Source organism: Pituophis catenifer, unplaced genomic scaffold (assembly GCF_029215685.1).
Source record: "Pituophis catenifer annectens isolate HBS135680 unplaced genomic scaffold, rPitCat1.0.hap2 SCAF_1, whole genome shotgun sequence".
In the NCBI taxonomy this organism is placed as follows: Eukaryota; Metazoa; Chordata; class Lepidosauria; order Squamata; family Colubridae; genus Pituophis; species Pituophis catenifer.
The window spans coordinates 277,000,148-277,027,904 of record NW_027256881.1 but is presented as its reverse complement, the minus strand read 5'-3'; the positions used below and the strand labels follow the sequence as shown (position 1 = coordinate 277,027,904).

General features: G+C 40.5%; 1 protein-coding gene across 1 annotated transcript; it reads right to left on the bottom strand.

Annotated features, from left to right (window-relative positions):
- Positions 1-32: 32 nt before the first annotated feature.
- Positions 33-27,757, bottom strand: LOC139307888 (transmembrane protein 178B-like). The gene is made up of 4 exons (XM_070931242.1): positions 27,364-27,757; positions 8,510-8,623; positions 4,637-4,774; positions 33-1,449 (listed from the first exon to the last, which is right to left on the bottom strand). Exons 1-4 carry the CDS (start codon positions 27,755-27,757, stop codon positions 1,205-1,207), a joined length of 891 nt encoding a protein of 296 aa, XP_070787343.1. The 3' UTR covers positions 33-1,204.

Sequence of the window (27,757 nt, the reverse complement as noted above, 5' to 3'; positions counted from 1 at the left end):
TGCCTCTTGAAATGTACAACTTCCATTTAAAAATCACATTTGCCATGAATACATTAACTTTAGCACTGAGTAATTAATTACATGCCACTTCAAAATACAATGTAAACAGCCCTTCAACAAAGGGTTCTGTGCAGTCTTTGGGGGAGACAGTAAAGAAGTACAATGAGGAAAGACCAGGGCTTCCCTTCAGCACCATTGTTGATGTTCCTGAGTTAGGCTCAGCTTGTTAATCATCTGTATACTGTGGATCCCTCTCATGAGTTATGCCTCCTTATGTGTTAACAAGAGAAAATGTCAGATTTTTAGGGTCTGTGCTCCTTTTCCAAAACAAAGTTTCTTCTGTATTCTGGAAGGATTGAAAGTGGACCATAAATCTTAGGTTGCCTTTTAGAGCAGCTACACGATTTGAAGAGGGGGCCTGGCTCCCTTGCTCACTTCACTTGCGGTTTTTTTTTCCCCTTTGCAAATGAACATAGGGTTCTTACTTTAGTCAACAAGATTGTTGCAAGGGAGCAAAGGACCACATCAGATTTGTGCAACCCTTGACCTGGTTCCACAGTTGGGGTGATTACATCATTGCAACTTGCCCCCTTGTGGAAATATTCTTTAAGCATCTGAAGGTCTAATACGCACTTTACTCCAAGGTGCTTAATGCATATTTGACTTCCAGAACTAACAAGATACAGATACTGAACAGCCTGGATTGAGAATATTTCCCTCTCTTGAATGTTTAAAGCCTTCATCTGGACCAAGGATTTCTGCAGGGTGATGGGCCAATTCAAAGCATTGGGTCTCTGCTCAAAAGAGAATCAGTTCTGAGACTGGGCAGATTTTTTTTCCTTGGCTTTCCCTTCTAATGGATCTTCCAGTTCTTGGAAATAAAGCTCCTTGGCATCAAACAGAATTCACACTGGCTTCTGCTCCTAAGAAAAAGCTGACGCCGTTTAAACGATCAACAGGTCTTATAGCACCACAAGCCTATTTAACAGAAAACTGCCTTGTAGAAAAAAACAGGACTAAGAATTAACCCAGACGGTTGATGTGAATTCAGAAACAGGCAGAGAGAAGAATCATGGGCTGGCATTCCTCCAGGACTTTGCCAAAGCAACCCCTTAGTTCTAACCTGGTTTGCAGATCTCAAAATGTCCACACTGTGTTCTGGTAACGGGCGGTGGGCTAATAAGACTCGCTGGTATTCTCCACATCACACAGCTCCATTTTCCTGTCTGGGTTTCTGTACAACAGTCCGAGGGGTATTGAGAGAAGGAGCGAGGGTGCATAAGAATCCGGCCAGCAGTGTCAGTCCCAGGCCGCCCCAAGCGCAGAACATGGACCAGCCATAGCCATGGCTGATGTCCTCTGGTAATCCATAAACATACCGAGGGTAGCGAGACAGCTCAAAATTTATCCCTGCCACGCACGTGCAAAGGGAAATGATGCAGCATGTCCCTGAGAAGGAGGAGAAAGAGAGAGAGAGAGGGAAAAAAAACAAGAGCAATGTGTAACATCTTTCCTGCCAAAGGCAGAATCAGGCATGTGAAGCTGCCAGTTTTTATCTTTGTCAGCAGCCTTAAAAAAAATAGAGAAATGAAATAACTTTCTTGTACAGACAGATTCCTGATTTTTCCTCAGGCTCATTACTCTTTGATTCCTGCTCTTTCCTTGGCATGCAGCTGACTGGGCGTTTTTACTGCTGTTTTGGATTCTTTGATCTTTACATTTTGAATATTTATCTGCAAGGAGATCCTCAGGGTATAGTCCCAAAAGCCAAAATGGCTGTGATGGCACAGTGGAAACTCGCCCATTTGTGTGTGTGTGTGTGTGTGTGTGTGTGTGTGTGTGTTGCACATGCAGTGGGCATTTAAATAAAGGTTAAGTCTCAATCACACTGTTGTGGCCACCATTGACTTTTGGGAGCATATTTTGTAGACACCCTGCTTGTCTGAACTCTTCTATCAACTGTTGTTCCTTTAAAGTCAGCCTGCATATTAATCTGGCCACACAAAAGCTGCACACTCAGTAAAAGCACAGTAATATTCAGATTTTAGAGAATGGTTCTGGGGATTACCGTAAAAACTTTCAAGGAAAAAGACTGAGCATATGACACAACTGCAATGCTTCTATACTCCCTATAACTAGCAATTTCATGAAAAGCCACTAACCTCTGTATATCTAACATTCTAAATGCTAGTAATAGAGAAAGGGAACACACAGTCTTTGTGGTATTACTCTCTTATTTTGGTAAATAGAAACACTCCTATATCTCAGTAGTTAGTAGTATTTGTTTACATCAGTCCCATGTAGTTTTGGTCAGCTAAAACACATTTTTTTTAAAAAAGTATTCATATGCTTTGATGTTATAAAACTCGAAATGTACTTTATACATAAATATGCATTTGTGTTAATTTTAAAATTTACAGAAATAGGATTCTTTCATTACTGCTTTGATCCATGCAATTTTGTTCCAACCTGAAATGCATGTGATCTGTTTCTAATTTTGTTATAAATCAATTGACACAGATGAATTATCTGGTGCTTTAATCATTTTGTTTGTAATTACTTGCCAGGTAAATAAATATACTTTTTTCAACAGTGGCCAAACACTGCTTCATTTTTCAATTAAGAGGTTTAACCATCCAATCCTGTCAATATGAAAATGGTAGGTAGTTTAGTTTGCTTGTTCTCTTCCTTTTGAACTGTCAACTCTTTAACTGCCCCCCCCCATAGCTATGCTTTTAATGATCATCAGATTGTACTGTTTGTATTAAAGTAGTGAGTTAATTTCTAAACCAGTGACCATTGATAAGTATAAAAGTTTGGTTGTTTTTTTATTTCATTCGTTTGTATTTTTAGTTTGTGCTTGCATTTTCTGGTTTTTTATTTTAAAAAAAAAACAATTAAACATTGTTTTGTTCATCATTTTTAATTAAATTAAAATTTTAGTTAAAGTTAGTGGGGGGGGAAATGAAGTTAAATTTAAATTTTAAAATTTAAAAAGCAACCCTCAGACTCTCAGCCATGAACAAAGCACAGCAATTTTTTTTTTTCTAAATCTGAAGTATGAGTTAATGCAAAGGAGAGGCAATGAGAGGAGACTTTTTAATCAGTACTTTAAAAAGATAGTCTGTCTTCGGGCTATAATTCTACAATATATGTCCCTTTCCCTTCATACTAGGGAAAGATTAATCATGTATTAATTCTGCCTCTAACTACAGCTTATAGCACAGCCATAAGGGAGTGTTAAAAAGCTAACAACCCTAGAAAGCGAGACAGGAAACAAATTATATCACAGAGGCAAGCTATTCAGTTGATGCAGAACGTTTACAGCTGTGGCTTCAATGAGATGTGGCCTTCCAACAATTGCCTCTGGACTTCCATAGAAAACCCTGAAACCTTTACTTCTTCCTGCAAACCGTGCTATGACTCTGAAAGATTGCTTTAGAGATGGACAATGTGGGGGCTCCCTTAGTTCTGCACTGCAACTCCCAGCATCCATCAAATTAGCTAGGTTAGCAAGGGCTAGTGAGAATCAGGGATCTGCAGGTGATATCTGCAGAAGTAAACAATGCCCATATGTAATCTTTAAGGAGAGGAAAACCTTGTATCTAGCAAAGAAACCCAAACGTGTTTTTTTCAAGAGGCAACTGGACTTTCTGGTTTTTCTTTGAAGATGTTTCACTTCTCATCCAGGAAGCTTCTCCAGCTCTGACTGGATAGTGGCGAATGGAAGGATTTATATTCCTTGCAGACAGCTGGTCATTTGCATGCTTTTAGAGAGTTGTTGAGGCCACTTGGAGGTTTGTCCGTGTCCTGGGTCACCTGAGTAGTGCAAATGGGTGTAGAGCTTTGTTGGAATGGCTGAAAGGACTGTGTTGTAGACTGGAGACAGATGATGTTGTATCTCTCCCCCTCTATTGAGAGAGAGGGCTGTTCAAAATTGACAACACAGTGCTTTCAGCAGTTCCAAGAAAGCACCACATCCATTTGCACTACCCAGGTGACCCTGAGGACACGGATAAACCTCCAAGTGGCCTCAACAACTCTCTAAAAGCATGCAAATGACCAGCTGTCTGCAAGGAATATAAATCCTTCCATTCGCCACTATCCAGTCAGAGCTGGAGAAGCTTCCTGGATGAGAAGTGAAACATCTTCAAAGAAAAACCAGAAAGTCTAGTTGCCTCTTGAAAAAGCACCTTTGAAGCAATCAAGACCAGGATGATTAAGAATCTCTATAAATATTTAGCATGAAACCAGCAGCATACTCTGTCTTCATGCCCGCAAATCAACATCGCGCTAGATTTCTACCTATTTAACCGGCATGGAAAGTTTAGGTTGCAGTATATTAGATGAACACTATTATTGTGTTAATTCATTCCTTTGAAAATTCTCAAAACATTTTAAAGTTGAGTTGGTCAAAAAATATTTGAGCTGGTACAAGTACCATAGAGTCAGAAATTACCGAATGACTGATGATGATGGTACAAAGAATGGCATTCTGGCTTCCATGTTCTTTTCGTCTACGTACTCTGTTCTTCTGTTAAGGCATGGATTCATTGCATAAAATGCATATTACAAGTGCCAGGATTATATCCAAAAATATTTTGAACAATAATAACATTTTTTAAAAAAAAATTACCTCCCATAAGGAAGAGCAGACCAGCTACATATTGCATGAGCTCATGCTGTTGACAGCAACCTAGCATGCCAATGATCCATCCAAAGAGGATTATGGACACCGCCATACCGATGAAGCCAGCTGTCATTCTCCGCAGGTCTGAGAGGAGGCATTGTTGGTGCATGGAAGAAAGAAGAGGGAGAACAGAAGAGGAAGAAAACCCACAGAGATCCATGTGGACAACTTTAGAGCAGTCTTTTCAAAGCTGACACCCTCTAGATGTATGTAGACTACAGATGTAGTCCCAAAGGTGTTTTTTCAAACGGCAACTGAACTTTCTGGTTTTTGTTTGAAGACGATTCACTTCTCATCCAAAAAGTCTCTTCAGCTCTGACTGGATGGTGGGGAATGTAAGGATTTATTCTCCTTGCAGACAGATGGTCATTTGCATTCTTTTAGTGAGTTAAGGCTACCTGGAGGTTTATCTGGGTTGTCAGGGTCATCAGGCAAATGGGGGTGGCGCCTTCTTGGAACTGCTGAAAGGACTGTGTTGTAGACTGGAGATAGATGGTGTCCTATCCCTCCCCCTCTGTTGAGAGAGGACTGTTCAGTTTTCACATAGATGGCCTCTTTGACCCCTCTTTCAAACCAGAGGTTGCCTCTGTCCAAAATGTGTCTTCAAAAGAGTGACCACTGTCTTTTAAATGCAGATGAATTGCTGAAACTTGTCCTGATGGGTTTGTACTCCTATGTTGTGCCATGTGTTTATGAAGCAGTTGTTTCAAAGACACCCATTTGCCTGATGACCCTGATGACACAGATAAACCTCCAGGTGACCTTAACAACTCGCTAAAAGAATGCAAATGACCAGCTATCTGCAAGGAGTATAAATCCTCCCATTCCTCACCATCCAGTCAGAGCTGAAGAAGCTTCTTGGAAGAGAAGTGAAACGTCTTCAAAGAAAAACCAGAAAGTCCAGTTGCCTCTTGAAAAAGCCCCTTTGGGACAACCATGACCCAGATGACTGAGAATCTCCATAGACACTACAGCTATAGTTTTTGAGAGCCGATAAGCATCCTAAATCCAGCACAAATAGAAAAACACAAAGGTGTGAAAAAGGCTGCTCTAGAAATCAGCAATATAAGTTCTCCTTAGGACAGGATGTTCGTGGATTTTGGGAACTATAGAAAGCAATTAAGAAAACAAACCAAGCAAGGCCTTAGCACATCCTAAAATTATAAGGTCTCCTCTTAACTAAATCATTATCTTGCAAAGGAGGGATTAACTCTGTAAATCTGCCCCTCTGAAAATATTCTTTTTGTATGTGCTATTCTGTTTTCCTGGGATCATCTATGACTCTACAGGCTATTTGTCGGACCACCTGCAACCAGCGTCAACTTCCCATTGCCTGATACGCTCTCACAGAGAGGGCCTACTCAGGGTGCTGTCGGCTAGACAATGTCGGCTGGTGACACCCAGGGGTAGAGCCTTCTCTGTGAGCGCCCCCACCCTTTGGAATCAACTTCCCTTGGGGCTCCGGTTGGCCCCTGACCTTCGTACCTTCCGCCGTGAATTGAAAACCTAGCTATTTATGTCCCCCGGCCTGGACTGATGGGGTAGTATTTTTTTAATTTTTAAAGTACTTTTCTGATATTTTTTATGTATATTTGTTGGTTTTAACAGTCGCTTGGTCGATTGTCATTGTGAGCCGCCCTGAATCCTCGGAGATAGGGTGGCATACAAACTTTATAAAATAAAATAAATAATTTAGGCAATTTCCTTGAATGTTCAAACAGTCAGGTGGTTCTGTAAGTGCAGCGCAGTGCAATGCAGAGCAATCAGGCTGTGAATATGGGATCATCTATGATTTGTTGTAGAAGACATTATGTCATGATGTAATACTGCCATAGTCTCAGAGGACATTACGTTATGATGTACTGCTGCCACTGTCTCAATCTGATTGCCTCTTGACAAGAGCTCATAAGGATTCAAGAAGGTAAACAGATTAGGCAAATGGGAGGGGAATAATGGGAGTAGCCTAATAAATGATTGAGATTGTGGTAGTGAAGACATGGGGGAGGTTAAGGTTTCGCCAATCTTATGCTCTCCAGATGTATTAGATTTCAACCACCGTAAAGGATTTTCATCTGCACTGGAGAGCAACAGATTATAGCAACAATTTTCTCTGAATTAAGGTAGATTATCACTCAGATTTGAGTTCTAGATTTGATTTTCTGATCAAATTGCAAGGATCTATTGCTTCCTTGACAAAAATATTAAAAATTGATTGCTTAGTCAGGGTAGAACTTCATTTTTGGCCTTTTTTTTAAAAAAAAAAAAAGAGGGGCAAGTATTGCAACAAGTCAAGTTGTGCCACACAAATGGATAAGATCAGAATTTTGGTTTCTTTCCTTGGGAGAAGGACGATATGTTTTAACCACATGGGTCAAAGCTATTTTAGAGTTTACATAACCATTTCTACAGGTTTCTTACTGCAAAATAGTAGGCAATCACACAGGTGTAATCAAACAAGGTTCTAGGGCTGCCAAAATGTTTTGGCAGAGCTGCATGAGATCATGACTCAGCCTCAAATTCCCTTGCTGGTATAAGGTATAAACTAACTTAAAATGATGATCCCAGAGAAATAAGCTCTTGAACATTATATAATAAGCATTGTAGGGATATATCTGGCTTGAAAGTCAGGAACACTTGAACAAAAATATGCAAGATTCTTCCTGCAGCTTTCAATTCAGAATGAAATATGTGTCATAATGTCTTACAAATTGCTTTAACTCTTCAGAGCCTTTTTGGTAGAGGTAACTGCAGAACAGGTAGATTTGCTCGATCTAGATAAGTGATTGCTGCTTATGCTTTTTTCATTGCTTCCATTATATGATTAAAACTGTAATTCCCTACAACCATCTTTTTGAGGCTTTGCTTTCTGGTTGTTTTAGATGTAAACATGTACATTTTCAGCCATCTAAGAGTAACATATATTTACTTCAATCCTCTTCAACTGAATAATTGGAAATTCTGGGAAGAAAGATGGAAAGAAAGATGGTAAGCGGCTGATTTAGTTCCTTGCTTCTGAAAGAAACTAAACTATTCCAATGCAAGAACTTATATTCACTTACTTCTTGCTGAGATATTCAAATGTTAAATATGGAAACAAATTAGCAGACCATCCTTGAGCAAACATGGAATATGCATGTTTGGCACATATGGAAAACAAATACATCTGGTGCAAGACTATATCTCTCATTGATGTGCTAACATTCATGTCTATCTTTCTCTACAGAAACAAAGCATGCAAGCAAGATAGATGATAGATAGATAGATAGATAGATGATAGATAGATAGATAGATAGATAGATAGATAGATAGATAGATGATATAGATATAGATAGATGGTAGGTAGGTATGTATCAGTGGTGGGTTTCAAAACTGTTTATTACCGGTTCTGTGTCTGGCCTGCTGGTCATGGCATGGTTTGGTGGGCATGGCGGGGGAAGGATACTGTAAAATCTGCATTCCCTCCCCAATCCAGGGATTTGGGAGGCAGAGACTAGATGTGGGTGGGACCAGTCAGAATTTTTCCTACCAGTTCTCCGAACTACTCAAGAACTGGTCAGAACCTTCTGAAACTCATCTCTGGTATGTATGTATGTATGTAGGTAGGTAGGTAGGTAGGTGGGTGGGTGGGTGGGTGGGTGGGTGGATGGATGGATAGATAGATAGATAGATAGATAGATAGATAGATAGATAGATAGATAGATAGATAGATATAGATGAGTGAGAGTGTGAAAGACAGAAAGTCCTAGGAGAGACCTAAGGATGATTCACCCAAATAGCCATTTGATTCTGATAACGCACATACGTGCTTGGGATACTTACGGAGAGCATGCCATTCATCCTGGCGGATGGTATTTGTAACATTAATAGGCAGGTTGCGTGGCAGGGAAGATGATGTGTAATGATATTTCACAGCTGTGCATCGTTGAATGACTCCTGCAAAGAAAAATTCAGTGTGCAGTTGGGGATTCTGTAGCTGACCAATGACATTTGTAACACTGCTTTCCCTTTACTGGCCATAAATCAGATTAAACCTCTTCTGTAGCCGAGAAACTAAATTAAGAAGTTACTGGTTAGACTCACACACACACACACACACACACACACACACACACACACACACACGCTATTATTTGTCTTAGTTATAGTTTCTTTTTTCTTTTTTGCAAAAAAAAAAATAGTTTATTGAAAAAAGATTAAAACACAGAACACCAATATATTAAACACACACACACACACACACACACACACACACAAAAAGGCTGAATGCTAATTGGTACAGTACAATAATTTTGATTTCCCACCCTTTGAGAAACAGGGCAAAAGAATTTTAAACTGTTAAACTACTAAACCTACTTATAAATTGTTAGCCTGTCATTGGTAAACTATATTAATAACAAAGTAGTTAATGGAAAAAACAACAATAATGAACATATTATGTAAAAGTATAAAAGTAATAAAAATGTGAACAGTAATAGGAGAAAGACAAAGCTGAAATTCCAAAACCCTCAGCCAACAAGCTGTTATTGTAATCAGCTTGTAGAAAATTTACCATGACTTTATTCCCTTATCATCCCAAATGTTAACCTTAATTGGTCCTGGATCAAATATCCAAGATTGTTTCTTTTTACTATCTCTTATCAATTGCTGATTGATTGAATGTAAGAGAGTTGGAAGGGACCTTGGAGATCATGTAGTCCATCCCCCTGCTCACGCAGGAGACCTTAGGTCCAGTCTCCAAAGCTAATCTATCTTCCCCCAAAATTCCAGATAAAACCATTCCTCAAATGTACGAAATCCGTTTCCCATTCTCCATCAAATCCCCTAAAGAAAAACCATTTGCACTTGTCAGCCCAAAGAGTTTCTCTGCTATTATATAAAAGTACAGTGTTAAGCTTCCAAGAGATGTATGGAGTCAGCTCCATAATTTTTGCTTGATGCCCAGGCTCTATAATGTCTGAGTCTATATTTCTTCCTGGACATTTTGCAGCTGGGAAATCACATTTCTTCTTCTCAAAGTTCTCTACCATCTGTGTTATTTTCATATCTGTATTTCCTCCCAACAAATCTGCTGCTTTAAAAACAAATTATTCTTGCTGGCTTTAAAAAATTGTTTTGCGCAAAGTTTGTAAGTTAATCAAACTCTTTTTGGGTAAAAAAATCAACTAAGGATTGCATCTTCTTAGCCAGAGTCTGTTTTCCCCCTTGGGTGTCAGCCTCCTCCTCCTCTCTGCAATCTGAACTGTTGTTGGCTCAAAGCAGGGAGAGAGCAGGGAGGCAGTGAAAAAGAGAGGGAAGATATTTTCTGGCCATTTGATCAAAAATGTTTTTGCAAGTTAATAAAGTACAAACCCAAAGTCACGTGCGTCTTTCCGTACAGAAGGCAGAAAGGAATGAAAACGGTCAAATAAATCAAAGAAGGAAAAGAGAAAGAATCCAGCTGGGTTGAAATAAATCCGCATTCAACTAGTCAATTAACATTTAAAAATAAAAAGCAAAAGTTCAGAAAGTGGAAGTTAAAAGAACCAGCTTGCTTACAAATATGTCTGCTAGTCGAAAGAGGTTTAAAAGGTCCTTGACTTTTCAGCTACTCCCTCACAAGGAGTTGCAAATCTTCAAGATTCCCCTTCCTGGGTTAGGTCTGCAGCTGTTCAAAAGTCGTCTTGGGTCTTTCCTAAGTGCCCCCATCAAATCCAGAGAGCAAGGCTGCCAAAAAACCCCCAGCTCTGGCAGCAAACACAACAGATCATGAATAAGAGAAAGAAAATTCTCACCCTACAGCAGCCATTGGGTCTAGCTAATTTTAGTTTCTTAAATAAGCCATAATATCCAGTTTCATTAGTTATTATCAAGCCACAATGGTTCAGAAGTATGTAATACTTATACAGAACAGACATACCCCATTATTTTTACATTACCTGAATCCAGTAAGTATTTCTATATGCTGTACAGGTAGTGCTTGATTTATGACTACAGTTTTTTTTTTTTAATTTGATTTATATGCCGCCCTTCTCCGGAGACTCAGGGCGGCTTACAATGTGTTAAGCAATAGCCTTCAAACTTTTGTATATTTATACAAAGTCAGCTTATTGCCCCCACAAACTGGGTCCTCATTTAACGTACCTTAGAAAGGATGGAAGGCTGAGTCAACCTTGAGCCTGGTAAGATTCGAACCTGCAGAAATTGCAGGCAGCTGTGTTAATAACAGGGTGCATTAAACCACTGTACTACCAAGGCTCAGTTGGGACTGTTACATACTTAGGCAGTTAAGTGAATCATGACCTTTTCGCCCTCGTTATTAAATGAATCACTGCAGTTGTTAAATGAAGCATGCTAATGTTAAGTGAATCTGGCTTCGCCCATTCAATTTGCTTGTAGGAAGCTGGCTGGGAAGGTCACAAATGGCAATCCTATGACCCCCAGGATGCCGCAACCATCGTAAATATATGCCAGTTTTGATCAATTGATCATGGGAATGCTACAATGGTTGTAAGTGTAAATGTAAGGATGGGTTGTGAGCAGTGGTGGGATTCAGCCAGCTTGCACCACTTCGGGAGAACCGGTTGTTAACTTTCTGAGCAGTTTGGCAAACTGATCGTTGGAAGAAATCATTAGGGCAGAGAACCAGTTGTTAAATTACTTGAATCCCACCAGTGGTTGTAAGCCACTTTTTTTCAATGCTGTTGTAACTTGGAACAGTCCCTGAACAAAATGTTGTAAGTTGAGCTCTACCTGTATACTAAGTTGATAATGCTATAATGCTGATATATCCCCTAAAGAGGAACTATTGACATGCAATGGGCTAAATTGTCAGTTGTAAATATATTGAGAGCAAAAACGGAGGTCTGCTACAGAAGAAAAGAGCAGAATTCAAGAAGCTTTTGAATTAATATTGCGATTTCACTCTTGGGCACTTTTGAATGGAACTGAATTGTATACTATGTGACTTACAAAGGTCTTCTATTAAGTCTGCCCACAAATAGCCTTTTATAAGTTGTTTTGCACTAGATAATCATTAGGACGCCAAACCACAGAATTGGCAATGCGTGACTCTATTGTTAATCATGTAATTTCAGTACATTACACAATCCGGCTTTCCTCTTAGCACAATCTTTACTGGCTTTGGTAAGTCAAAGAGGATTCAAGCATCTAAAATTCTGGCATGAATTAATTCCTTATATTTGTTTTCCCAGCATTGTTTCTGATTGATTTGTCATCACTTGTTTCAATTACAACACAAGATAAGATAATGTTTACTGGTCTGCTATTAGGTCTGTGCAAATACCTTTGGCCTGCTTCAGAACTCATAACCAGAAAGAACCTGACTCCTAGTTCAGACCTGGAATGGGTCTACAACAACTCATTATCTCCAACTTGCCATGGCCAACTTGCTCCAGCCAACTAGTCATGGGAAATTTGCTATGGCCAACTCGCCACAGGCCAACTCGCCATGGGACAAGAGTTACACTAATATCGAAAAAATAGTGCAATAGAATCATTAAAGAAAGGATGCCAAAGGAGAGACCAAATGAAATGTGAATGATAAAAATTAAAATATTTTAAAACCATTTTAAATAATTAAATTGAATTGTTGAATTGTCCCGCAGTGAGTTGTCCTGTGGCAAGTTGGCTATGGCAAGTTGTCCCATTCTGCCCTAAAACGATGGCCCCCAATTCTCTTACCTGGTTCCAAAGTATGATTCTAATATTCAAATCATGAGATGTCCGATCTAATGTAGTCTTTGCAAACTTAGAAAAAAATCTGTTTAACGAACATTAGACAAACAGTATTGCTTTTCTCAGTTGTAAGAGAATGATGAAAATCAGTAAAAGGCATAATTGCATTGTCTCTTTTCCTAAAGGTCTAAAAATTAATCTTTGCTGGCTTTTTACAAAGGGAAATTAGGACAGAAAATGTTTTATATGTAAATAAGTGGCCTTTCCAAATGTGATTAAATTTTGGATGCAGTGGTGATGATAATGCAGTTTTATTAAACTAGATAACTCATGATCTGTTAAATTGTTTCAGAGATATTTCTTCACTAGATTCCTCAGTGCTTTTAACAATGGCAGAACTTCTAAAGTATTGTAAAAGTTCTTAAAAATTCAGGGAGGTATTAAGAAATGCATCTGGACTGCAAGTAGCCCAACCTGAACTGTATAGCCCAGTCAAACATCAGCAGTTGACCACAGGAAATGTTTTATGAAATTTTCTATCATGTCATAAAACGCTTAATGCTAATTTTTATGTCATAAAACGTTTTATAAAATTTGCCAAATTTCAGTTCCATGGGAATCATAGGTCCCAGATTTTGGATGCATTCTGTAAGTTAGCCCACTTAAGTTGCTTTTGCTGAAAAAGTTCTGCCCTTTGATGCATCACTTCTGCCAGTTAAAGGTTATAGACGCAAGAGTTTTAGTAGTATGTAGATATACTTCAGCATCAGAATGGTAGTAAGACTGTAACCCTTTCTATGCCCACATAATGCAGCCCAGAGGTGGGTTTCAGCAGGTTCTGATCAGCTCTGGAGAACCAGTAGCAGAAATTTTGAGTAGTTCGGAGAACCGGTAAATACCACCTCTGACTGGCCCCACCCCCATCTATTCTCTACCTCCCGAGTCCCAGCTGATCGGGGTGAAATGGGGATTTTGCAGTATCCTTTCCCCTGCCATGCCCACCAAGCCATGCTCATCAAGCCATGCCACGCCCACTAAGCCATACCCACAGAACCCTGTAGTAAAAAATTTTGAAACCCACCACTGATGCAGCCCCATCACACAGCTATAAACCTTAATCTCATCAGGCTGGAGTCCAATTAGAATTTTTGAGTTAGAAAAGGCCTTTGTACTATTCAGTCTTTCAATGCAAGGATCCAAATAAAAGCATCCCAGATTGCTAGCTGCCGAGATTCTGCTTGTAAAAAGAAAATAATATGTTCTCTGTTTCTGAAAACATCCAGTTGTTTACGTTAGGGTTCTTCCTACCATGTTTCTCCTCCTTTTTTTGGTGTGGGGGGGTGATATTTTTTTGTAGCTTAAAAGAAGACTCCTACAGTACATAGTTTGGTGAATGTTTTCTACTGATATTTGATTTCTTTTAAAAAATGCTACTTCAGCAGCCTCTATAGTGGTCCTCAGTTCTGCCAAAGTGGTGTCACAGGCATGCTGACATCATCATATGTTTGACTCATGGATTTAAGTCACAGCATTTGTGTAATGATGTCATGCCCTTCCTTTATCGCCTTCATCCCCTTAGGGATGCCCCTCTGCTATTTCACCAATGTCTATAATCTCTTCATTTTAGTGATCTTTCTGAAACTTCTTTGCAGTTCTCCAAGTCTGAATTTCAACCTAAACACGACATGGTGCCTGTGTACCGTAGAGAGATTAGCCTGGGTTTCTACAGTTGTTAGGTACAATGTTATAATTGGTTCCTTCCCCATCTGTGCAGAAAGAAGTAATAATTCTTGTGACAATCTGTCTCTCTATCATTCAAATTACAAGTTCTGGATAAAAGCAGAAGCACATTCTGTGTTTTAAAGGAAAACAATTCTCTGTTCTGGTGCTCTTTTTTGATTGACTTCAACAAAATCAGAAGATCCAGGACCTTAAAACATAAATATAACTGTATAACTTTTCTTCTCTGCATATTTGGTCCTGAATTGCAGTCGTTCTTTGTTGAGTTTTTCAAGTGTCTTCAGTGCTTCTGGTACAGAGATGCAATGGGGCAATTTGTCCTCAGATGTGACACACTCAGGACATCAGCTTGTCTGAGGACAGTTTTTCCCTTAAAATCATGATTTCCTATTTCTGATCCAAGGACCACTGGATCAATGCTCTGGTGGCCCCTATTGCAAATGTCAAAATAAAAATAAATATCAAAATTATCAATATCTTGGTATTGATAATTCACTTTCTTATTCAAAAGTTTGAGAGATTTGAGTCAAAAGTTTGAGGTGGCTCCACCAATATGTCATGAAGTTTAGCAATTTGCCATTGTTTCTGCTAGATGCTACTGCAGACATTGAAGATAACCTGCAGATGTTATCTGCAATTTTAACTCTTAAGGTATATTTATTATGTATCAAATTTATATGATAAGCCTTACAGTTGGGGAAGGAAAATGGCTCCGCGGTTAAAAACGCTGAGCTGACAGCCCGGGTTCAAGGCTCAAGTGCTACAGTATATGACAGGATGAACTTGTCTCAGTTCCTGCCCACCCAGCAATTCGAAATCATGCAAATGCAAGTAGATAAATAGGTACCACTTTGATGGGAAGGTAATATGTTCTGTGTGCCTCAGCATGTAGTCATGCTGGCCATATGACCACAGTAGTGTGTTCGGACAACGCTAGCTCCCTTGGCTAAGAAACAGAGATGAACACCGCCCAAAATGACTGGAGAGGGGAAACCTTTACCTTTATCTTTATAAATCTTCCTCTGATGACACCGTGATATGTGTAAAATAAAAGCTGGGAATCAGTGCCTTATGAATTCAATTCTAGATCTATAACTATAGCAGAAATGCTGATACTAAAATGACAGTAGCACATATGAGATGGCTCTGTCTGTGGTTTTTCACTGCTCGGTAAGATTATTACCCATAGGAACCTGGCGCTAAAAATAAATATAATATTCCCAGAATACTGAGAGGATACTTCACAACTGCATTATCTTATCACAACAAGACATGGATTAATCAATGCTGTTCACCAAACCTATCATTTTGTAATATCAGGAAAGCAAACCCAGTCCACTCAACTGAAAACCATCCTTGCTCAATGTATATCATACATTATACATGTCATATGTCTGTCAATTTTTTTATCAGGCTGATATCCACTCTGATGTCTCCGTGTGAAGAGATGTCACTTCATTTACACTGAATACTTGGGATGTGAGACATGTTCTTCTTCCCTTGGTCATCTGTTTTACCTTAGCTTGTCTTTTAACATTAAATCTGTTTTTATCAAATTGATATCTGTCGAAGAACTGTGATCTTTTTGTCCCAAGAGTCAAATTAGCATTTGAACGGCAAGTGGCCGGACAGCAGTGGTGAAATCTAAAATTTGTTACTACCGGTTCTGTGGGCATGGCTTGGTGGGCGGGGGGGGTAATGTAACTGGGTAGGCATGGCCAATTTTTTTTAAAACTTTTAAAACCATTTTTTCTACAACCTCTTCGGCGAAGAGGTTGTAAAAAAATGCTTTCAAAAGGCTCTAACGATCCCAGCTGAGTTGCCTGATCATCAAAGGGTTTTTTTAAAAACCCTCTGCCGATCAGGCAACTCACCTTGGATTGTCAGAGCCATTTAAAAGAAAAAAAGCCTCTGATGATCGTGCGGCTCAGCTGGGCATGGGGGAGGCAGGGATTTTTGCTACCGGTTCTCCGAACCACCCGCCTCCATCGCTACCGGATTGGGCGATCCAGTCTGAACCAGGAGCATTTCACTCCTGCCGGACAGAGTTTGTTTCTATGTAAGAAAGAGAGAAAAAGTCTAAAACTGATTAATTTGAAAATTGAAAACACAATTAAGTTGAATGAATACAGGTATCCTCAAATTATGACCACAATTAAGCTCAAAATTTCCATTGCTAAGCAAGGAAGATGTTAAGTGAGTTGCACCTCATTTTATGATCTTTATTGCCACATTTGTTAAGTGAATCACTGCAATTGTTAAGCAAATCATATTAAGTTAATCAATTAAGGCAAATAGGACTCTCTATTTAGCAAGGGTGTATATTGAGTGAATCTGGCTTCCCCCGCTGACATTGCTTGTTGGGAAGTCAGTTGGAAACGTTACAACTGATGATCACATGACAGTGCAATGGTCATAAATACATGCCAATTGCAAAGTATCCAAATTTTAATTATGTGACCAGGGAGATGCTGCAATGGTCATAAGTGTGAAAAATGGTCATCAGTCAATTTTTTCAGTGCTGTTGTAACTTTGAACGGTCACCAAATGAATGATTGTAAGTCAAGAATACTACCTGTATTCTTCCCCTATGTTTAATGGTTTTCTCCTCCTGTCCTGTTTTAATTAATTAATTAATTCATTTATTGGAACCACTATGCCTGTGATGGCGAACCTATGGCACGGGTGCCACAGGTGGCACACGGAGCCATATCTGTGGGCACGCGAGCGTTGCCCTACCTCAGCCCAACACGCATGTGTGCGCTGGCCAGCTGATTTTTGGGCCTTCCGGGTCCACCAGAAGTCTGTTTCTGGTCTTCTGGAGGGCCTCTGGGGGAGTGGGGAAGGCTGTTTTCGCCCTCCCCAGGCTCCTAGAAAGGCTCTGGAGCCTGGGGAGGGCAAAAAAATGGGCCTACCGGGCCCACCGTGCCATCACGTGCCAAAAGCGGGCGGAGAGCGTGTGTGTGTGTCACGTGCTCATGCATGGGGGGACAGGACGCATTGAATTATAGGTGTGGGCATGGGCGTGCGCAATCCCCCCCCCACTACCCCTGCTTTTGGCAGATGACGGCAAAAAGGTTAGCCATCACTGCACTATGCTATTCCAATCCAACAGGATTCTGTTAAAAAGTACAAAGTGGTAGTAACTACCAGAGGGTGCTGGGAGCTGCACCCAAGGAACCATCCTCAGTTCTGGGGCTCCCTTGCTAGCAACTAAAATTCAAAAACAGTAAATTTTAATTTAAAAATTAATTCTTTTGAGTTGTAACCTAAAAGTGAAGTGTACTACCATATTTTAAAAATGCGCCTTTAGTCAGCAGAAGTTAGTTTATTTCGTGTCACTCAGAAAACTGCTTCCTGTATGCCAACTGTGAGCGATGTATTGTGGTCAGGGCTGTTTCTTAAAAGATTAAGCAGGGAAAGTACAAAAAAGAAAAAGGCTGTAGCCAAGAGACCAGATACAAATTGTGAGATCGGGATTCTACTGTATTTGCTGTGGACATGGGTCCATACCAGTGGTGGGTTGCCCCCAGTTCGCACCGGTTCTATAGAACCGGTAGTAAAAGTGGCAAGAGGCTCCGCCCACTGACCCTGATGTCACCAAAACACTTCTGCGCATGTGCAGAAGCTTCTGCGTGAGCAAAGCGCATGCGTGCGTGCGGCCCCGCTGCGAACCGGTAGTAAAGGTATGAACCCACCCCTGGTCCATACATTCTCCTCCTGCCCCCAAACCACAATGGCTAAAGTGATGTGACCTTTTATCAGGTTCGCCTGATCCGCCAGTTGCGGCCCTTTCTTGATCGGGATTCCTTGTGCACAGTCACTCATGCCCTCGTAACCTCTCGCCTTGATTACTGCAATGCTCTCTACATGGGGCTCCCCTTGAGGAGCACCCGGAGGCTCCAACTGGTCCAGAAAGCAGCAGCGCGGGTAGTGACGGGAGCAGCGTGGCGCTCCCATGTAACACCGCTCCTGCGTGAGCTGCACTGGCTCCCGGTGGTCTTCCGGGTGCGCTTCAAGGTGTTGGTTATCACCTTTAAAGCGCTCCATGGCATAGGGCCTAGCTATCTTCGAGACCACCTACTGCCACCGACGACCTCCCACCGACCCGTGCGCTCCCACAGAGAGGGCCTCCTCGGGGTGCCATCAGCCAAACAATGCAGGCTGGTGACCCCCAGGGGGAGGGCCTTCTCTGTGGGGGCATCTACCCTCTGGAATCAGTTGCCCCCTGAGATAAGGAGAATCCATGACCTCAGTGCCTTCCGCCGTGCCCTTAAAACTTTCTTTTTTCAACAAGCCGGGCTGGCTTAATTTCTTTTTAAGGGTTTTTTAATTGTTCTGTTTTGCTTATCGTTTTAATTAATGGGGCCAAATCTATATATATTTTTAAATGTGTTTTAATATTTGTATTTGATGTTTTTATCTGGCTGTTCACCACCCTGAGTCCTCAGGGAGAAGGGCGGTATACAAATTCAAAAATAAAATAAAATAAAATAAAATAAAATAAATTGGGAGGAGCGAATCTGAAGGCATGCTAGCCTCGTAGGCTGGCAGTCTCCAAAATCTATTACACAAAATGGAAATCACAATCCAAAATAGAGTTAAGCTTAAGATGCTGGATTTAATGGGTTTATACACACCTAATGTGATATTGGATTTTAGCTTTATTATATCCAATATGTGCATTAGCTTTGGTAGAGTCACAGTGGAGAGAGAGGGCGACCAAAAGAATGGGTTTTAAATTCCTTGAGATCATTGGTGGACACACAAAGCTTTTAGCTAGAAGGGAGGAGGGCCTATCACTGAGAAGAAAATATTATGCAGAGGGAAATCAATTAATAAAATAAAATAAATGAATTGCCTTTCAGTGGATAAAATCAGCATGGAAACTTAACAAAGGCAGAAGATGCATACTGTATGGGCGAGGATTAAATGCAGGAGAGCAGCTGATGGTTTTATAATAGATTCTGGAAACAGAATACTGCAGCTTTACTTTCGCTACAAAGGTAGGAACAGGAGAATCTCGACATTATTTAGCGCCACAGGGCTTAACAAAGGCAGTGTTTGACAAATCCCTTTCCCAAAGCACAAACAATCAAAAAAACAAGGAGACAGGAATAGGAAAGGGAAAACGGAGGCAAGAATAACTTGTGGCATGCAGCATATTCTATCAAATACTGATGTATTTGTTTCTAGATGGAAAGATCTAAAGGGATGAATTTTGAGAAGGGATTCTAGAGATGCGTTTGGGGTGGGTGGGTGTGCCAATTCCAAATTTAAGGGAAAACAAAGGAGAGGCCATGTATTCTAGTCCCACCTTAGTCCCAAAGCCAGCTGATTGGCCCCATACCAACCTCTCTCTCTCTCTCAACCCTAGGAAGAATGAAGCAAGGGCAAACAATTTCGGAAATTGTACCAAGAAATCTGCAAGGATTTGTCCAGGCAGGTGCCAGGAGTAAAAAATGGACCTGAAGGCATATACCTCACAAAAGAATAATAATATATGCAGTGGTGTAATTTAATTTTTTTTACTACCGGTTCTGTGGGCGTGGCTCAGTGGGCATGGTGTGACTTGGTGGGTGTGGCTAAGTGGGCGTGGCAGGGGAAGGATACTGCAAAATCCCCATTCCCTCCCCACTCCTGGGGGAAGGATATTGCAAAATCTCCATTCCCACCCCACTCTGGGGCCAGCCAGAGGTGGTATTTGTCAGTTCTCCAAACTATTCAAAATTTCCACTACCAGTTCTCCAGAACCTGTCAGAACCTGCTGGATTTCACCAACAGGTAAATATATGGCAAATAGAATTATTGTTTACTGGAACTGGAATTCTTTTCAAACAATCATCTATGCTGCCACAGTGGTTAGAATTCAGTATTGCAGGCTAATTCAGCTCAATGCCAGGAGTTCAATCTTGACTGGCTCTAGGTTGACTCAGCCTTCCATCCTTCTGAGGTCGGTAAAATGAGGACCCAAATTCTTGGGGGCAATATGCTGATTCTGTAAACTGCTTAGAGAGTGCTGTGAAGGCTAAGTGCTATTGCTATCTTTGGAGAAGCTTACCAAACTAGAGCCTGAAGGAGATTCTATGGTAGAATGTAATCATACTTAGTTCTGCTCTTTCGTTGATCCCATATTAGAAGCACTTTGCCCCCCACCTACTTTAATGGAATAGGACAGTGTGTTCTACATCAATCCCCAGAGAGAATGACACCCACTCCAGCATTGGTCCCAGCACACCTCAATTTCCTCTTCCACTTCAGTGGAATGGCACTAGTGGTTAAGTGTTCTACAGGCTGCCCAATGACATGAATTACCCTACCAGTGAAGCAATAGGCAGAGGACTTTTCAAGTGGTTTCAACCAGCAATACTTTTGCACTCTGATCTGTTGTGAATTATTCCCAAATCACCTTAGGCAGTTTTCTTCCATTTTTCTTTAGATTTAATGTGTGCCACATAGTTTATTGTTCAAGAATGATTTTTTGATGGGAAAAAAAGTTCTGGAAGTGGATGAAAAAGGCTAAAGAAAGTTGCCATCAGGATGAATGATTTAAGAAAACTCACGTGGAATGAAGCTGAAGGGAAGAGATGCTAGATGAAGTATTTTAGAGATTTGAATGGGAATTCCAAACAATTGAAATAAATGTTATCAATGTTAGTATACAAGAAAAAAAATGAGTGAAGCAAAGTCCTAAATGTTGTTAGAATGTTGAAAAATGGTAAAGCTGTAGGAGCAGAAGATATAACAGGAGAACTGTTCAAATGCAGAAGTAAAAGAATAACAAAATAAAGTTGGAAGGGAACTTGGAGGTTCTCTAGTCAAACCCTATGTTCAAGCAGGAAATCCTATACCATTTCAGACAAATGCTTGTCCAATCTCTTCTTAAAAACATCCAGTGTTGGAGCATTCACAACTTCTGGAAGTAAGTCATTCTACTGATTAAGTATTCTAACTTTCAGGAAATTCTCCTTAGACCTATGTTGGTTCTCTCCTTGATTAGTTTTCATCCATTCCCGTCTTGTCCTTCCTTGTTGATTGTGGATCAACAATGCAACTGTTGATCCACAAAGTAGCAAAGTGAAAAGTACAAAAGCTATAGATGAATCAGTTTGTTAAATGTGCCTTGGAAAGTTTTTGGTAGAATTCTAATCAATGGACTATGAAATGTAATAACAAGGAAAATTTGGGAAATGCGATATGGCTTTATACAAGACTTTATGGCTTTAGGCAGATCCATGTTTTGCTTTTCAGAAACTCATTAAGTACAGTATTATATAACTATTGGTTTAGAGAAAACATATTCTTCATTGGTATGGAATAGAAGGGTGGTTTCTTAGCATGAGAAGAATCGTATAATCATATATGAAGAAAAGCATAAATGGGAATAAATGGAATGCTTAGCAAATGATTGAAGTAGTTGTGCTTCACAGAAAAAAATGGAAAGAACAATTGTGACTTATACACAAGTGGATTAAAAATAAGAGCAAGTTGATGAAAGTACATTTTTGTAAAAAGTTGAAAGAAGGAGATTTCAAAAATTGTGGTTGAATGGAATCAATTGGATCTTAAAAGAAAAGAGGTGTAAAGAACAAAAGGCCATGTATGGGTAGTCCTTGACTTACAACCACAATTGAGCCCAAAATTTCCATTGCTAATCAAGATTGTTGTTAAGTGAATTTTACCCCATTTTACGACATTTCTTGCCACAGTTGTTAAGTGAACCATTGCAGTTGTTAGGTTGGTGAATCTGGCTTCTCCATTGACTTTGCTTGTCATAAGGTTGCAAAAGTTTATCACATAACCCCAGGACACTGCAAACCATCATAAATGCATGCTAGTTGCCAAGTGTCCAAATTTTGATCACATGACCAAGGGGATGCTGTAACAGTCATAAGCATAAAAAAGGTCATAGTCACTTTTTTTCAGTACCATTGTAATTTCAGATGGTCACCAAAGAAATGGTTGTAATCAATATGCAGCCATGTAAGTTCTCTGTCTATAATTATTGTCTAAATTAATTACTTTTGTAATTATTATTTCAAATTTGTTTTTAGCTATTATACATACAGGTAGTTCTCTATTTGTGGCCATTCCTTTAACAACCATTTGAGCTAATGACAAGACATAAATATGACTCACAACTGTTCCGAGTTTATAATCATTGCAGCTTCCCTGTGATCCTGTGATCAAAATTTGAGCACATGGCAACTGGTCTCCATTTACAATAGTTGCAGCATAACAGGGTCATGTGATCACCACTGGTGATGTTCCCAGGGGGGGCCTATGACAATATGCCATGGCCAACTCACTGCAGGACAACTTGTCATGGCCATCTCACCACAGGACAACCCACTGCAGGACAAGAGTTACACTAATATCAAAGAAATGGTGAAATTAAAGAAAGATGCAAAAGCAGGGACAGAATGAAATGGAATGGAAAAAATTAAAATATTTGTTATTTATTTTAAATAACATTTAAATTAATTAAATAGAATTGTTAAAGCTGTCCTGCAGTGAGTTGAGCCACGGAAAGTTGGCTGTGGCAAGTTGTCCCATTCCCAGGGGTCTTCCAACAAGCAAAGTCATTGCTTAATGACTGTAGCAAAAAGGGTAGTCAAATCAGGTGTGACTCACTTCTCAATTTCATCATTGATGGAAGTTACAGTCCCAACAGAGGTTGTAAGTCAAGGACTACCTGTAGTAATGCTGAAGAGCAGGATATGTTTTTAGGAAGCAGAAGAATTATTCATTCTCCTTATCTGTAAGCTGTAGATGTTGCACTTTTCAGAAATGTAAGGTGATCAAGTGAAATTTCTGATATTGTTTATATCAGAATAACATATTGTTGTATATATCATAACCAATCCATTATTTTTGCAATTTCCACAACTGTTTTATCTGAAGGATATCCTTTGCAAAAAACCTGTGTGATTCGGTGATTATCATAAAAAGCTCAACAGTGTCAGCCTTTGGCTCCTGAGTCAGTGATGTAGAAAAATGAAGATAACCGTTATCTCCTTTGAGTAGCACAAGGCAATAACCATGCTTCATAAAAAGCTCTTGGGGGCATGTCAAAAATATCGGGATGGAGGGAAAAAATGTTATTTTTTAAGTAAGATTAGACATTAAAATTAAAAAATTAAAAGAAGAAAGTAGACCGGTAGACACATCCATTATTATTTAACAGTCAGAACCAAATCACTTAGTAACAAATGCCAGACAATACATCAAAAATGCTTTGTTTAAGTCTCTACTACTTAGTCCTCTGGAAAATGCCTACAGCTGCATCTGGATTTAAAAATCAGTAATGGCACCCACTATCATATTTTGGATTACTTCTTATAGCTTGACCATGCAGCTCAAGAACCCTTTCACTGCCCCCCAAGAAGAGGGCAAGCCATTCATTTATTTAATTACCTATGTGACTTATATATAGCCACTTAACTTGCATTTGTGACTCTTGGCCCCTAAATCAAAGAGCAAAAAATAGTCCACAACAGTAAAACAATAATAGGCATAGCACCACAAATAGAATACAACAAAGGCCAAACCACAAGTTTATTCATAATCCCAAACCATTGCAGAATGGACTCACCCAACACCCTGGCACAATGCCCAGTAGAAAGACAGATTTTCAGGGCTTTACAGAAGGCTAACCAAACTGGAAATATTTGAATCTTGGGGAGTGTGATTCAAAGAGCAGGTGCCTCACATGGCATTCCTTCATAGAAAGGACACAAAGTATGTCTACCCAATCAGCTTTTATGAGATAAGTAATCGGAGATAGGTGGTAGTCCAACTTGTGGTATGACAGCTTTTATAGACAGTAACCAGTACCTTGAATTGCATATTCAAGGTACAGTTGACAAAGTGGTGGGTATACCAGATGGGTATACCAGAGTTAATTAATTAATAAATACTCACACATACTCACACACAAAGACACACACATGACTATCTAGAAGCTTCATTCTTCACCAAATGTAACTTCTAGATAGTATTTAAGGATAGCATTATGAATTACAATAATAGAAATGAGAGGTGTCCAAGGCATGAGTAACCCTCAGAAGAGTTGCCTAAACTAGGAAAGGGTGGAATTTGTACACAAGACAGATTGGTGCATAGGATGGATTTGCTCTTCAAACAAGATAACAGAATCTGACAGGCTTCCCAAATTGCATACCAGCATACTGGAGGAGTGTTATCCCATCCAAAATTAAAGTTGTAATATTCCCAGAATATAGTCTTTCCCTCTTCATCAATCCTGTGGGAATGTTTAGTTTTTCTTGGGATTTTGGAAGATGAACACCAAATTCCTAGATTCCTAGAGCACTATTGAAGGATGACGAACAATAAATCCAACTGAAGATATGTAAGGCCCATCGTTAAAATTACATTGAATTAATAAAAGTGGCAAAACAGTTATTTTCCCATTCTTATTGTGTCCCATGACTTCTGAGGGAAATGTACTGGAGGCTTAAGGCTATTAATCAGGTTCATTTGTTTAATTAGATTCCCAGCACTTGGGTTAATTAAAGTCTCTGGGGACATAATACATGGTTGGATCTATTTGGTGTAAAATTCGTCTTTGACAGAGGGGACAGTTGTGATTTCCTTGAAGGAGGTGGTGATGCACAACCTCTTCAAGTAGTCATTGATGGATCCAATGGTTCTGAACATTTTCATCCAATTTCCAATCTTCCCTTTTTGGATAAGGTTGTTGAGAAGATACTAAGTCTACAACTTTTGAGGGCTTTTGAGCAAGTCTATTATCTAAACCCATTGAGCTCAGGCCAATGCATAGTATAAAGATCACACTTGTTGATAACCTCTGGTGAACCCATCCTTTCAGAGAGCTCTCTTTGATCTCTTTTAGTACCATTGACCAATGGTCTTTTAGTACCATTGATCAAGGAATCCTCTTGGACCAGCTATGGGGTTTGAAAATAGGAAGAAGTACGTGTTGTCCTTTCTTTGTGGCTGGTTACAGTCATGCTCACGGATTGGGAGCGATCTAGCCCCAAATGACCATGTTTGGAAGCAGGCTTTGGGCTCCACATACTCATTACTACTGTTTAACATCTTTATGAGCCTGAGGAATAGGACAGGGTCATAGAAAGTTGAGCCCTGCCATCTGCATGCCGCCTCATATCCTTTCTGGTTGATTAAAGAATCCTAGGAGACAACATGTCATTGGGTCTAGTTGGTAGTGATCCCTCCTTGTGGGAATGAACAGTGTTGTCTGCTTTGAAGGAAGCTGCAGTTTTCCCTCTCCTCAAAAGGTCATCAATCTAATAATTCTGGACAATTTTCATCCCATTTCCAATCCTCCTTTTTCAGAAAGGTTGTTGCAAAGTTGAAAAGCTCACTATACCAAAGGGCCCTGAAGGAAATGGATTATCTGGACATCATTCAGTGTAGGTTCAGGCCAGAATATAGCACCAAGGTAATATTACTCATGCTTGTGGAAAACTTCTGGTAAGGGATTGTGTCTCTGTTTATTAGTGACTTTCAATACCATTGATCCCTGAACTAGTTCAGGGAGTTGGTAATGGGGGTCATTGTTCTTCAACAGTTCTCTTCCTTGCAAAAGCTTATGAATCATGTAGCCTCTTAAAACTCTTCCAAGCCTTGAGAAGCCCAGAAAACAGATATTTAAAAAAATCACCCCAGCTGGGTCAGTGATGCCACAATATCATTAGCCATATCCCTTGGAGCCTCTCCCGGATCAAAAATGACTTTTATGACTCATAAAAGATATACTGTATAATACATGCTTAGGGTTTGGATTTGTTGCTCTAATGTTCAACACCAGAAGAGCAGGTAGAATTCTTTGAATAATCTCATTGCATAAATTCTGTGTTTACTGAGCAGAAAAAATATCTCCACTTAGTCGAGCAAATTAATCTCCTACAAACTATCACATTCCTATATATGCATGAGTCAAGAAACTGGCATAGGCTAACTAACCTGTTACATACAGAACATCACAAGCACCTGTCTTAACTATATTGGACAAAGTAGCCAATGCCTGGACAGAGAAATAAATGGGTAGAAATCTGACATCAGACATGTCACTATTTTAAAAACATAAGGGAAACCATCTGTGACTGCTCTCAAAATTCTGCAGGAAAAGAATTACAACAATTTATTTCATTATAATAATTATAAAATATCAGAGCCACAATTAATTGAAAATGATTAAACAAAGGGAACTCTCTAATGCCAGGATATCTGCATGCCACACTCAGCAATTGTTTTCTGAATGGTCCCTACCAATAAGCAATTATCATTTTCTGCAACTCCTGTATTTCATTTCTCTCTGACTCCACAATTTAGTTTCTCTCTCCACCCCACCCCCAAATCACATAGACATGGCCCAGAGTTGTATTCTAGGGATTTGATAAGATGGATTGTATTCCATAATGTTTATGCAGTAATAAGTGTATTAGCTGAATATGATGATAGAAGACTCTGGTTTTGATGTAATAGAAGGATAATGTTTCCAGGGGTATACAGAATCAAATAAGGGCTCCTAATTCTAAGCAGATGGAAGACGTTTTGATAAGGGATGTGTTCATATGAAAAAATCAAATATGAAAAATTAAATCAGCTTATCATCCATCCATCCAGCCCCAGCAGTGCTTCCTCAAATGCTGCAATCACCAAAAACCTTGCCAATCGTATCCACAATCAGTTGGTTCATCTAAAGTCCCCAGAATTTGCACAGAGGACCACCGTAATTATTTTTTCATGTTCATGGCAACTCTATAGGTGACTAGGGGCGTGCATGCACATAGCAACCGAAAATTCTACAGAGTCTGAAACACTAGAAATCCGGAGCTAAGGAAGTAGACCCATTTTATGAATCCTAGACTTGTGAAGAGTCGGTTCTACGGTCAGCTCTTCTTGAGCCTTCTAGCCACCTTGTGATGAAAGAAAAGGCTTCAGGACCTCGGAAATTTCGAGGATAATCCGCGGGAGGAGGGACCAAGAGGGTACCCTCCAAATAAAGGGCTGGGGAGGGTGGGGGGTGCCGTTATCACAGCACAACCGAGCTCAACAGCTAAGCTACAAAGAGCGACACTTGGAGGTAGCTCCCTCTGCGGTTCAGCACCCTGGCCAGCGACATTCCCGGGGCGCCTTAAAGAGTATATAGAGCTGGAAGAGAAAGGCGCCCAAGCCCCTCGCCCCGTCGCTCAGCCTGCCTAACCTGCCCACTGAACGGGGCGCGTCGCTCGCTCGTTGCCCCTCCGCACCTTTCCGGATAAGCTCCTCGCTCTCGGGTTCGAAGCCTGCGCGGTGACAGCGCCGCCACAAGCCGGAGACGGTGGAGTTGAAGCGGCGGCCGCACTGCGATTCCAAGGCAGCCGCAGCAACCGGGAGCCGAGCCGATGGTGGAGTCTGGCCGGCCACCAGGGCCCGAGGCGGTCGGGCGCGGAGTGGAAGATGCGGGCTGGGCGCTGACATGGAACCCGGCGGGTCGTTGCTATTGGCGTTGCGCTTGTGGCCGAAACCCCGGCAGCGCTCCCGGTGTCGCCGTGCGTCGGTCTCATACCAGGAGTCGGTGCCGATGGCCACGGTCAGCAGGGCCAGGGCGGCGGCGGCCAGCAGCAGCCCCGAGCAGCTCAGCGCCTGAGCCGCGGCCGCCAT

What these genes read in the sequence shown, in the direction of transcription:
- LOC139307888 (XM_070931242.1), bottom strand. Translation starts at nt 27,757, where the DNA reads ATGGCGGCCGCGGCTCAGGCGCTGAGCTGCTCGGGGCTGCTGCTGGCC. An exon ending in CGAGGAGCTTATCCGGAAAG is followed by an intron (nt 8,624 to 27,363) that starts GTGCGGAGGGGC and finishes TTTTCTTTGCAG; the next exon opens with GAGTCATTCAACGATGCACA. An exon ending in TCTGCTCTTCCTTATGGGAG is followed by an intron (nt 1,450 to 4,636) that starts GTAATTTTTTTT and finishes CCTCCTTCTCAG; the next exon opens with GGACATGCTGCATCATTTCC.